General features: G+C 41.2%; 1 protein-coding gene across 1 annotated transcript; it reads right to left on the minus strand.

Annotated features, from left to right (window-relative positions):
- Window positions 1-8,492: 8,492 nt before the first annotated feature.
- Window positions 8,493-13,425, minus strand: LOC309579236 (ovalbumin-like; the record flags this gene model as incomplete). Its single annotated transcript, XM_082292434.1, has 7 exons — window positions 8,493-8,888; window positions 9,985-10,140; window positions 10,318-10,460; window positions 11,130-11,247; window positions 11,905-12,033; window positions 12,605-12,655; window positions 13,258-13,425. 7 exons carry the CDS (start codon window positions 13,423-13,425, stop codon window positions 8,493-8,495), a joined length of 1,161 nt encoding a protein of 386 aa, XP_082148560.1.
- Between the last annotated feature and the right edge of the window lie 486 nt (window positions 13,426-13,911).

The raw sequence follows: 13,911 nt of genomic DNA on the forward strand, positions 1-13,911 counted from the left end.
GAAGCTGACTCAAGGAAGATTTAGGCTGGATATCAGGAAAAGGTTTTTCACCCAGAGGGTGGTTGGGCACTGGAACAGGATCCCCAGGGAAGTGGTCACAGCACCAAGCCTGTCTGAGTTCAAAGAGCATTTGAGCAACACTCTCAGGGCACATGATGTGACCCTTGGAGTGTCCTGTTCAGGGACAGGAGTTGGACTCAATGATCCTGATGGGTCTCTTCTACCTCAGCATATTCTATGACTAGAAACATAACATTTTCTGTGCTAAGGAGGGCTCTTTTCTGGGTGATGCCTCTGTCATAGTGTAATTGAGAGTATGGCATGAATTTTTCCTAACACTGTCAACTGAAAAACCTATATGCATCACCTAGACTGAGTATAACAGATTTTGGGTTGTGCTGTAAAGGAATTTTATGTATGATGATAAGTTTGAATCAACCGGAAATCTCAAACAGGTTTTAAGTTTAAGAGATATTAATTATTTGAGTATCCTTCTTGCCTTTAAAGTTTTGGTTGATAATACACGTGTCTTTATTTTGAAACTGAGTAGATAGAGATCTGTTGTGCACCTCCTACAAGTAAATTTGCAAGCCTTCCCTTGCCAAGCAATCCTTGCTGACATACTCTAACACTATGTAAAACCTTATGAGTTTCCAAAGGGTGTGGTGAGGTTCCTATATAAATATTATTGAGGCATTTTTTTCCACACCTGCAGAAGCAAAGGTGTGGTAAAATTTGACAGTCCCAGCAGAATTCCTCATACTTTAGTATTACTTCTATATGCTTTAGCTTAGACACTGTAATTAATAAAGGTAGTATTTGTCCTGAGAAATTCTGCTCTGGTAAGAAGCTCAACACTTCTGAGAAAGGATTGATCTCCATATCTGAAAAGGGACAGTTTATCTGTGAATGAATATGCATACTGTTTCCACATGTCCAAGGGTGCAGTTTTCCTTTGAATGACTCAGATGGGGAGCATTTTAAAAGTATCGTAGGTCACAGATGACATTAAAAATATGAAGAGTGGCCTGAATTTCTCAGTCATGATACACAGTGCTGCATTATGAGTAATGACGTATATGTGGCTTGTATGCACTTCGGCTGAAACTTGTCATTTTTCCAAAGAAATCTCTCAAAGGGTGGAACTGTATGTCAGCTGCACAGCTACTGAATCACAAAGCTGATCCCTTCTTCCTCTTCCAGTGCTATAGTGAAGGATGTGCCACATTACGGGATGAAGAATATGAATATCAAGTCAACGTATCTTCAAAACACATTTCTAAACAAGAGCCCATCCGAAAACAGAGCCTTGTGCTGATGTGCCAGAGCTGGGTAGACCAGAAAGACTGTCTTTTAAGAAAGTCATTTAAACATTTGCTTTATTTTTCATTCAGCTTGATTGCAAATATTCTTGCTTTGTGGAATGACCAGGAGTTTCCCAAGAAACCAAGGCAGTTGGTGATTTCAGGAGTTTCAGCAGGAGAATTTCCCCAATACTCACTTAAGGAGGTGTACAGGAAATCTTAGCTATTCACTGATCTGCTTGGCACTTGCTGCCCCTTCATAGTTGCATGCTTTTTAGGCTAACCTTGGAACTGATCTGAACTACCTGATTAAGTGAACATACAGCAACAGTAATGCTTTGTCCTGGAAGAGGGTAACCCCAAAAATGAGGGCTTGGAATGGAATTTCCCCTTTAGACTGACCAGGACCTTGGCTGAGCTGGCGTGTCATGAGCATCACTTGAACATGACTTATCAATGACTTTGCCATTGCATCTTTCCATCTCTCACATTCCCTGCCTGTAGCACAAAGGATCTCAGTCTCTTGAGACCCGACATCCTCTTGCATGGTTCAAGTTAATAAGTTTTTCATAGCCAAGTAGAAATTAATGACTTGGTACATGACAAGACAAGATCATCTCATATTCATTTCTGCTCTCAGGTAAAATAAGATGGAAAGTTTTCATTTTGTTCTTCAAACTTTTGTGAGAGCTGCAAAAGTATGAACTTGCAGGGTATTGCACTGAGGACCTTCTTTTAAACTAGCCTGATGATCATCTGCTCTTTACGAAACCATTTCCAAACTCTTTTGATTCAGCTGTAAGGAGATCTTAATAGGTCCATTATCTTTTTGACCAATATTCGTGGCTTTTAGCTCTTTGAAAGCCAAAAGCAGAACTATCTCTGTGTAGTTTAAACCTAGTGCAGTAGTCCCTTTCAGCTGCTTCAGACTTTTCTTTCTTCTTGGTCTATCTTCCTTCCTTTTCTAGACCTTCAGCTTTATCTTCCTTAATAACCTTTACCCTTTTTATTACGCCTTGCTCCTGTGGTTGCTAATTTCTTTACTGGGAACATAGACAGACTGACACACAGGTCAAGGCTGATTTGAATTCAGTGGAACAGAGGCAACATCAGGCTAGGGAAAGTTACCAGAGGACATCTAAGGAAAGGCAGAGCAACTGCTCTCTGTTTGTGGCTGGAGGAATGGGCTCTCCCCCCACCTCCTGCAGATGCAGCTAAGATGCATCTTGGCCTCTCTAGCTGACACAGCAAAATTTCATAGCAGATGGTCCCTCCAGGCAGTAGGAGGGGTAAACTGTCCTCCCACTTTCTTCCTTGCCCTGACATTTCTCCTCTTAGAATCATGTCTTGACTCCAGCCCTGCCCTTTTTCCTCACTGCCCACAGGACTAGAGATTGCTAAAGGGCAAGGAGGAACAAGGAGGGCATGGTGAGGGTGGGGATAGTCAGCACCTTGGGGAAAGATAGTTAATTAACTATATCAAAGGGAGATGAGGCAGAATGAAAGAGAAAAGAGGGAAAAGAGGAACTGCTCCTGCACACAGCCCTGTGAAGTTCAATGGCTTCTCCTCTGCCCCCTTTAATCTGTAATTCCCTTCCTTACAAAAACATCTGGCACCTCACTATTCTCCCACTCCACATTAGCTTCTTATCAGAGCCATTAAACTGGAATTTTGCCTCGGTGACTAAGAAGTCAGCCTTCCTTGTAAGGATATGCTCACCTCCAGGAACCTGTTCCTGTTCTCTGAAGGTGCCACTAATAGAAATTCTTTGTTTCCCTGATGTGGGATGCTATTGCTAGCATTTAGAAAAAGTAAGTGATAGATGAATTAAAGAAATAAGAGCACAAAATTAGTTTGGAATTTTTTTTTTCCTAAGAGTAGCATGCAATTGGAGAGTGTTTGTTCCTTTCACAAGACAGTTGGACTATATGGTATTAAACTCTTTCTCTTGTGATGTTTAATACTGTAACAGTGAGGAAAGAGAGGCCAGGTGCAAACAATATCCCAATAATATTCCCATATAATAAAATGTAGATAAAGTATAAATTATGCTTCTGGACTAAAAATGTGTAGCATGAAGCTATTATCTCCCTTTTGTTCCTTAGCATTTTTAACCATCCTAGGAATTTGCTGTTCACGTGGTGACCAAACACTCCTTGGGATTTTCAGAGGAATTCTGTATTGGCTCCAAGAGGTTTAAAAGTAAGGGAAAACAGTGAGAGCTTTGTGGACTGGGCATGGGAGAATCAAAATGAAGGAACTGGTGGGGCTCATTCTCACGTGTGACCAACTCTCATTTGGTGAGAGAAAGCTGAGGTGGCTAGATAGTCTACACTGCTTCTACATTAGTAATATTTGTATTGATATTTAAAATGAAATTAGTCCTAACATTGTGGATTCTCCAAATTTAAAGATATGCAACATTTGGCTGGGAAGGGCCCTGATGTGTTTTTGAAGTTAAGACCAGGTGACTGTCAGCTGCCCGTTCCAACACAAGTTACTCTCTAACTCTGTGAACTTCAGGAGACCAACTTTTGCAAATAACGGACTTTGTTCAACCCAGCAATATTACTTGCATTTTTATGTATTAGAACGATTAGTCCTGGAATAAACAGTAATTCTGTCATCTCTATGGAATTACCTTCCTATTGTAAGACCACAAGAAAGCAAGCAAGTGTGGTCTTGTATTGGCACAACTCAGTAATCCTTTGCATTAATTTTCTCTTTGCATGCTTGAAATTACAAATGTATATGGGGTGTGGTGGTAGAGCAATAAAAGCCTCTAATGACGGATCCTAAATCTGTGTGAGCCTTCTTCCATACTTGTGCTGAAGGACATTCTGTGGGTAACCAAGAGCATAATGCACCTGTAATTCATGAGGCAGCAGAAAGCTGAAGTCTCTAAGACATGTGTAGCGGGTTGAGTTCGAAACCGGGCAGAAACACCAATTAAATGTAGTGGTTTTGGTTCAAAGTATTCATTACTTACTCATTTTCTTTCTGTGAGATAAGAATTAGGAGAAAAGCAAAGCAGGCACAAACCTTAAACAGTTGCAGTACAATGAAAGAGTTTTATTACTAATAGAATTAAAAGTAAAGAGACAATAACAAAACAAAATTAAAGCAAATCCCCCCCCCCCCCCAGCACTTCTCTCCTTTTACCTAGCTCACACAAGGGATAACAGAACATGGGATGTTAGTCAGCGTTCCAGTTCTTGAAAAGTCTCTCTCTTATGCTTAAGGGAAAAAAGGGTTTTTCCTTCAGTTGCACGTGGTTCCCAAACTGCCACCAACAGCAGATCCGCCCGGAAACAAACAATCTGCTGTGTGTAGAACATCTCTCCCATGAAAAATCTCACAGTTCCTTCACACTGCAAAACATGGGCCATCACATGGGGTTATTCATCTTTTTAAGGATAAGTTCTTTTGGCCTGCACACAAAGGCTCTTCTTCGCCACAAGTCTCTAACAGCCTCTTACTACTATAAAGCCTGGCATCGGCATTCTTCACAATCTTCACAGGCACACGAAGATACTCCATCCCCCCATGTTCTTCAAATGGATTAAAGAGACAAACAGTTTGTGGTATTACAGTTTCTTACCACGGCATGCAAGAAGGTTTCTTTTAAGCTGCCCGCCAGAATCGCGGCACCGCCCTCTTTTCTCCCGTCGCCATTTCCAGCTCCGTCCCACGGGACTCACTTCTCTTTCTCTCTGACTCTGACGCCGCCATGCTGAAGAGTGTTCTTGTTCGGCCTTTACGGTGGGGAAAGCCTCGCTCCCTTTGTGCTGCTGGCTGCGTGGTGTCTTCTTCAGTTCAGCACGAAGTGTGCTGGCTGCAGACAGGAGGCTCTGCCGGCTCCCGTTGACTCCGCCGACTCCGCATGGAGAGGAGAGGGACCCGCCGGTCCCCAGAAGCCGCGCTGGATGGGTTTAGCTGTGAGCAGTCCATGGCTGGGTTTAGCTGCCTGTGGCTCTGAGGCAGTCCCCCCCCAGCCACCCAGGGTCCGTGCCACAGCGTTGGGAAAGGGGGAAAGGGGCAGTGGCCCCAGCCCGGCCCGGCGGGGCCGGGAGGCTCCGAGCTGCCCCCACCTCCCAGCAAGCGAGCTCCGACAAAAAGGGGAAGTCCCGCCTGTCTGTGCGGTTTAAATATGTAAATTGTGAGAAGCGTAATTGGTCTTAAAGACTGTCCATCAACTCAGGGTCAACCCAATACAACATGGCGCTATTTTGCTTCTTTGAGGATGGAGAGAAGAAGCTGTAGCCTCATTCCTTGGCACAAAGGAGAGGACTTGTTCCATGCTGAGTGGTGGAGGTCTGATATCTGGCACACAGCTTGGGGCTAGATCCAGGGTTCTTCCTTTAGGTGCCTGTACTTTGGGTGCCTGTTATTACAGAAGCTACAGTACCTCAGGTGTGGAAGGCTGTTGAAATTTTTAGCATTCAAACAAATGTTTCTCTACCAGGGATCTGAGGACTTCAGCATCCATTCTTTAATGGGGGTATGATTTGCCAAATTCCAAAATGGTTTCTGAAAACAGGACTGGGAATACATGGGGTTTTTTTCTTTTAAGGAAGTGACTGCTGAGGACAAGAATATGACTGCTCATTGCTGTGCTGGCAGCTGAAGTCAACAGAAATCGGGAGGTAGCACTGAAAATATCTGTCTATGTACAGGAGCAGATGTACTTCTTCATTTCTTCTGTTTGTGAAGAAGTATGTTTTAATTGATAAAAACTAAAACAACCTGGAAATAATGCAGAAATAATGCAGAAGAGTAGAACAAATCTGCTGTAATTTAAGTGTCCTTAAGAATTTAGGTGCCCTATTTCCATGACCAGATCAACAGAAACTCTAGGACAATACTAAACACGTTGTTAGCTCTCTTGCAATAAATTTCCCCATTTGTTATCTCTTGATCAGCAATCAACTAAGATAAAGGAAAGTGAAGGAACATATTTGAACTATTTACACACCTGTGAAGGTGGTGTCATGTTATCTTTGTTCTTTTGCAAGACCATGTTTGCTACCAGCAAGTTGTGTCCCCTAGGTCCCGCCAAAGTATGTGTTATTTTGGAGGATGGAGCAGGAGAAGCCAGAACAAGTAGAACAAGCAAATATTGTGTGGTGGAACTGAAAAGCATTCCACCACAGTCCTCCCAGCACTGGTGCTATGCTGTACCTACTGGAATCAGGAAAGAGCATAGCCTTCTTGCAGCAACTGCACTCCCCAAAATCTTTCTGTTTCACTTTCCTGGTACTTCTTTGTGACAGTTCCTCACAGTTCTGTTTCCTTTCTCTCTTCAGTGACAAAGAGATGAATAACTAAATCCAGAGAAAAACTGTAACTCGCCGTAGACATCCCATCTCCTAGCATGATTATTCTCTTTAGCTTCTGAATAAAAGCCCATACAGCTTTGTAAGCACACCACAAGGATAAGTAAAAACCACCTTCCCATTTCCCTTTCCCCTGTGTTCTCTGAGGCAGTGCTGTATCTCAGTGACATGTAGATTCTGCACATATCCAGCTGCCTTCCACACTGCTTATCAACTCCTCTTTCAGAGAAACTGGATGAATCATGGTTTGTGCAGGAATTGTTATATCTGACTAGTTTGAATGGCATGCATAAGAGAGTAAGGGTCATGCTGGTCCCTTCCTGGCAGAAAATTGGTCTCAATATTGCATCTTAACCCAGAATTAAGACAGACTCTCATTTCTCACTTCCCTGAAATCATTGCACCAACTCAGAAGAATCACAGAAACATAGAGTATTTCAAGTTGGAAGGGACTCATAAGGATCACTGAGTCCAACTCCCTGCTCCTCACAGAACTATCTATAAATAAACCATATGCCTAAGAGCATTGTCCAGATACTCCATGAACTCTGACAGACATGGCACAATGACCACATCCCTGGGAAAGCCTGTTCCAGTGACCAACCCTCTGGATGAAGAGACTTTTCCTAATGTGATCGTTCCTCACAGCTGATTCAGCTTCTTTCCATTTCCTCATGCTCTTGCTGGTCACTAGACAGAGGAGAACAGCACCTCGCCCTCCACTGCCCCACTGAGGAAGTTGTAGGCTGTGATGAGGTCACCCCTCAACCTTCTCCTCTCCAAGAAGAGCAAGCCAAGTGACCTCAGACACTCCTTGTAAGTTTTGCCCTTGAGCGTTTTCACCATTTTGGTCACCCTCCTCTGTATACACTCCAGCAGTGTGATGTTCTTCTTATATTGTAGAGCCCAAAACTGCCCCCAGGCCTCAAGGTGAGGCTGCCCCAGTGCAGAGCAGAGTGGGACAATCCCCTCCCTTGCCCAGCTGGCGATGCTGTGCCTGATGCCCCCCAAGACACAGTTGGCCCCCCTGGCTGCCAGGGCACTGCTGACTCATGTCCAGCTTGCCATCTGCCCAAAGCCCCAGATTTGTACACATAACCAGGATTACCCTGTCCTAGGTGTACTTAAAATACTCCAAATGAAATGCATTTGCTTAAATAAATTTTTATTTTGATTAAAGGAGCAAAAGTGTACATCCACAAGACCCATTTAGGCAGGGATATATGGAGAAAATTTGAATAGCAACCTGCCATGTTTGGTCATGATGATTGTGCCACAAGACTTAAGAAGAAATATGAATTATAAAATTCCTAAAATGCATCTTTAGAAAGTGAGGAAGAGCATTGCAGTATCAGGAGTAGAAAGAATACTCAATTGCTTTGTCAGAGTAGGTATGGTTGGTGGTAGTTTAGAGTTTAATCTAGGAAATTTTGAGTGACTTATTCCAGAGGAGTCACCATAAAATTTGTCCATAGGGAAACCTGGCTTAGTTAGAAGACCGCATTTTTTTTTCAAAAAAAAGGTGTTGTGTTTTTTCAGTGTGATGATTTGGCACTATTGTTGTTAAATTGCACCAGGAGCATCTCTGTTAATGCCCATGCTTACTTTAAGTCAGAATTTTAATCCCTGAACATCCATGAGTAAATAATAATACTCTGCAGAAAGGAAAGGCAAAGGCTGTTTTCATGGCATAATTTCTCTGCCTTAACCTTTTTTTTTTTGTTTTAAATAAAGCCTTCTGGTTTTAGAAAATATGGATGAAAGATAAAGTCTGTGTTTCTTTTTACACTTGATACTGCAGCACTTTAGGTCTTGCTGTGAGGGACAGAAACTCTTTCAGCTTTCCTCTCTTTAAGGGGAAAAGCATCTGCCAAAGAACAAGATGCTGTCACTTGGGTTGTGCTTGATCAAGAAGAGGAAAGGGTGGTCAGCCCTAATCTCTTCAGAGACACTTGTGCCATCCACCCCAGCTTCTGATGAGCCTACTCCCTTACTGCCTGCTTCATAGATTTCCACAGATGCTTCATGGAATGCTGCAGACACCTTCAGGCTCTCTGCTGAAGAGATGCCAGAGAGATTGGCTGATGAGCTGAACAGGTCAGTGATACCCAAGGATTTTAAGACAGATGTAAGGTTATATTTTTCCTCAATCTTCATGCGGGGGAGATAAACTCTAATCTTCCTCTCTTCCATCTTACTAGAACTGGTCCACTCCTTGAGATTTTCAAAGGTGATTGCGGCCTCAAGCTGCAAAGAAGCAAACAAATTAGATCTTTGGGATGAGAGCACAACCTCTTTTGTAGCAATGCAGTACCATTAAACTGACTGCTCTTGCCATGGTGTATTTTCTGGATATATACAGATTCATGTGTCTAGAAGAGGAAAGCAAACCATGACTCTCTCTTCTCTGTCCTGCTTCCTATTTCTTTAATAGGCTTACTGCAAATTAATAGTCTTAGTTAGATGGATACTCAGCAAATTTCACCAAAGATCTTGCCTATTTATCTTCTTTTCTTTAGAAATATATTCCAAAATCATTCTGTGCTTATGAATTGTAAGCTCTATCTACATTTAAGACCTCCAAGTAAGGAAATGTTAATGGTAACCAATTACTAATACCTGAAGTATCTAGAGGCATTTGAACCCAGCTAAATTTCATCACTAATAAGTGAGCTGTCAGTTACTACTGAAGAAATCTAGCTGTGTTCAAATGACTCTTTGTTTTTGTAATTTAGGTTCTTTGAGTTAGCGTGCAATCATTTCAATGAATGCTGATTTATAACATAACTGTTCCTATTCAAACTGCATTCCGGCCAATGACAATATCCCATGCCCATATTCTGTCCATATCAATAACAATATGTCATGTAAGTTTTACTTTCTGACATTGCTTTAACCATTCCAGTACCCCTCATATTCAATTTTTAGATAGTTTAATTTTTGAAGGTATGAAGGAAGCATGCTGAAGGCTGTCAAACTATTCAATAATTACAAATACTCGAGCTAATATGACCTTCTCAGGAAGCTCCTCAGGATGCAGGAATTGAGATATAAAAGCTGTGGAGGTCAAGCTGCTGGAGTAGCAGCTTCTTATCTGAGAAGAATCTGTTCTGCAGTGACAAAAATTTTACCCACTAAAGCAGTTGCTTAGCAATCTATCCTCAGCACAAACTTTTGCAGGACCACTGAGACAGCTGCGTGCCTCTATGCAACAATCCCATGTTGCCAGTATTCAGATCTGTGCTGGTGATGTGCTTTAAGATAACTTTGTTGTGAAGAGCTTTTCAGCACCTAAATTTCACCATGTTTGTAGTTTTCTGAAACCCAGCTGCCAGGGCCGTACCTGCTCCAGCCCAGAGATGTCATCAGGCAACAGCACCCACAGGCTCAGCCGCCCACTGGCATATGGAAGCTCCAGGATCCTACATTTCTCAGAAGGGATCTCTGCCACTTTAAATGTACCAATCTGAGACATCATCTGCACAGGTTTGCTTTCTTGCTGCAAAACCGAAGAAAACAATACAGTTTTCACAAAGATTATTCCTAGAGTGTAGAAATGCCTAGTTACGGTTAAAGCTGATAATTGCTCTTTTTCAGGAAGATTGTACAACAACTTGTCTACTCCCTTCATAAATTCTAGAAGGTGACACCTTTAGAGTGTTGTACACCCACATACCTCAGTAATTCTGAAAGGAATTGTCTGGGTGTCTTCTTCCTTAAATGCTTTCTCCCACAATCCTTTGAAGTAAATGGCACTGACCAGGACCATGTCAGTTTGTGAATTCACAGAGCTTGGTTGAAGGATATTTTTGATTGTCCCTTCAAGAATGCATAGGAAGAAAGAACATGTATAATGTATCTGTGTATAACACATCTTACTTGGCAATTACAACATTAAATGGAGGGTACAGGACTTGTGGGAAGGAGGGTGTAGCAGGGACATTATTCTGGTTTTGTAGCTGTTATCTTGTAGTTCCAAGGTTGATTTTCTTACTGCCGTTGACAATGGCTGTAGTTTCTCTCCCTATAAAGAATTATAGTGAGAGATAAAAGAGCCAGAGATTTACTTGTTACAAAATGAGTGTATTTTGTGACAACAGGAAGAACCATTGGAACCTTTTATCCCAGGATGGTCTCCCAACCAAACATTTAATACTTTTTGCTTCAAAGAAAAGTTGAAACATTGGTGTCAAACAATTTATCAATGTGTACAAAGCATATCTTAGTACTGTCCCTTTTATCAGGAATGGAAGTATTACATTTCTACAAAGCCTCTACAGATAGAGAGAGTCCTCTAACAGGAGTGTGTCTGAGGAAAAAAAAATTGTTATATGCTAGTTCTGTATCTGGAAACTTATCTATTATCCAGGAGAAGGAGCAGAGGGAAAGGCTTTGGTTTTTCAGCACCTGACTTAAGTGTTCTCATATGTTGTTCAAACATGGTGGCAGAAGGGAAAATACCTATGCTGATAGTTGGCTTCCTCTTACCATTTGTCTGACTTTCAACCCAGGAATTTATGAGCTCTCTGGATTTTTCTGCAGCTGTTTGAAAGCTGATAGATTCCAAACCTCCTTTATACAGTTCCTTCACACATTGTATGTATTCCTGCAAAGAAAGAGCATGCCATTTTCAGATCAGAATGTCAAAGCATTTTGCAAATGCAAAAGGCAAGAATGAAATTAACAGATATGAGCAATATGCTTATTAAGGCTAATCAGTAAACCATAAGCTAGTTTATAAGCATCTTAAGGTTTCACATGCACAGTTTCAAGCAATTTTTAAGATTTTAATCAATGTTTTCCCGAACTGAGTTTGATCCAAAACCAACATTCACTTCAGTTAAGTATGGGGTTTTTTTCATTTTGCCCAATTTAAAATTTTAATTTTTACAATGGTATTTTCCTTTAATTTCAAATTAAATGTTCCTTTCAATGGAAAACCTTGCAATATTTTTGAGAACCTGAAGTTATTTTTCAGGTTTGTTTTGCAAGGTGAGAAAAGAGTTGGAGTTAATCTCTTGCCAACAAAAATTACCTTTATTAATTATACCTTAACCTGATTGGATCTTTATTGTACTTTGCACAAACATCTTTTTGGCTAGTCACATTTTCTCTCAAGGCTCCCAAGGTTTAGGGCTGTGATAAAGAGAATCATTCCATGTGGAAGAAAATTTCTTTAGCAGAACCTAGACTTTTTACAGTGCTTTTTGCATTACAGAAAATTACAGCTTTGACATTCAGATCACATCTTAGAGCAACTTACCGGCAGGATTGGATATTTCTCTTCAGCATAAAGTCTACGGGCGATGCTGATCGAATAATTGTCACTTGGTTTGGTGATTTGGGTGAAGATGTCCTTAAGTGAAGTGTGGATGCTCACCGATGTGCCGCACTGATTGACATGAATACAAATAAAAAGATAGATGATTTATCCTGGTTTTAATAATGAGGAGCTATTACATCCTATATGAAAAGAGTAGAGTAGTTCAGATGCTTCTTCTTATAAAACTGTTCATCCTATGCTGATGTAGTAATTTTGTAATATATACAATTAGGTGATGGTTTTCTACTGTAATTTCCTCATACCTTTTGGGGGTGGGGGGGCTTTTAATTACCTGCCACGGTAATATAGCTCCAGCAGATCACATAGGCTTTCCTTTGTTCCCAACCAGTCCTGTTTAACCAGTAGCACCCAGCTACTTTGCCTAATCATACAAATATCTACAATTTCCCCCTGTTGGCCCAATATTATGGTGATGGGTTTCATTTTATGCTTGCTCTGAATCCTCTTTTACCTTCCTCCCCTGTCCATTCTTATGAATGAAGTGTTTCCCCAAATGCTGGATGAGGAGCGCTAGCTGCACATTGGAGTAGGGCTGGAACTGCTAAGAGATTACTTTATCTGATAGTTTTTGCTCCCAGGAGAAACTGACATAGAGAGGGAGATGAAATTATTTCTGTACCTGAGATTCAGTACTCTCTCCAAATCCTGGGATTTTATCAAAGTGGATAGCCTGTAATTAAGAATAACAGTAGTTGAAATAACTGGTATGACAACAGAAAGGTTATGCAACTGAGATTAACACACAATGTTTGAAGCAAACCTATTAACTAACAGAGAAGCTGGATGACTCAAAAAGTGCAATCTATCTGTACCATCTCTGAATAGCCATGCCTACTGTTGCCTGCTTAGATGATCCTTTTTTCTATTGAACATCTAGGAATCAGCTCCACTGTGTGCTACCAATAATACCAACTTTCTTGTAGGTAACAAGCCAGCCACTCTCTTTCAAGATAGTGAGAGCTGTAGGAAACACATGAAACACTTTGCAGTCTGGGAATATGTTTTGGCTCTTTCCCTAGAGATTTTGTCTCCTTTCCTTATATAAACAAAGGATCACTCAAATGTGCTTTCATCTTTGAGAATTCTACTGCTAACAATGATAAAATTTAAATCCAGTTTCAAGATTTCAGGCTGATGCATTTGTTTAACACTATGGGAGTTTGAGGTGGCCACAGCTTTTGTGTCACCATGTGTGACACCACACATTTTTTAGCCTCCGAGCAACATTATCCTGAGCAGCAGGAGGGTTTAAATTCTTAAATGTAGTCTCACCTTTTCTATCTGAGCTTTGGTGTTATCTTTGGCACCTATGTAGACCATGGACAGGGTTGAAATGATGAGCAGAGGGGAGTAGCAGACATTCTCCTGGACACTCTGGCTTCTCAGCTCCCTGAATATGTCACAACAAACTTCCGTGCTCACTGGACCGATGGAGCCCATTGTGCAACAGCAGTGCCTGGAGCAAAGAGCAGAAATACAATAACAATGTAATGGTGGGAATACCATGCACACACAGCACACACAGCACACACACTTTAATAGGAGTTTTCAGGCAATAAAATATAAACAAGTAGTTTGGAAATCATTCTATGTTAACATGTCCATTGCTGTGTCACCTCTCTTGCATGTTAGAAACTCTGTTTTCACAAATCTGTTTCCTTCTGCATTTCTATACATTTACCTTTTTTGTAACTGTTCCTCAGAGGTCTGGAATCTGTGTGTGATTTCTGTTTACCTTTTCAAAGCAGTCAAACAACAATTGTCTGTACTTGTTTTCACTCACTGAGAGCTAGAATTCCTTAGTACTTCGTAGCAGCTTGATGAAAACAAGTAAATATTATCTCTTTGATATACTTGCAAAGCTGGAAATTTAAATGCAAATTATACTTGCACTTGCTCTAGGTTTGGACAGATATAGGTAAAAGC

The sequence above is a fragment of the Coloeus monedula genome (assembly GCF_965178545.1).
Source record: "Coloeus monedula genome assembly, chromosome: 1".
Taxonomy (NCBI): domain Eukaryota; kingdom Metazoa; phylum Chordata; class Aves; order Passeriformes; family Corvidae; genus Coloeus; species Coloeus monedula.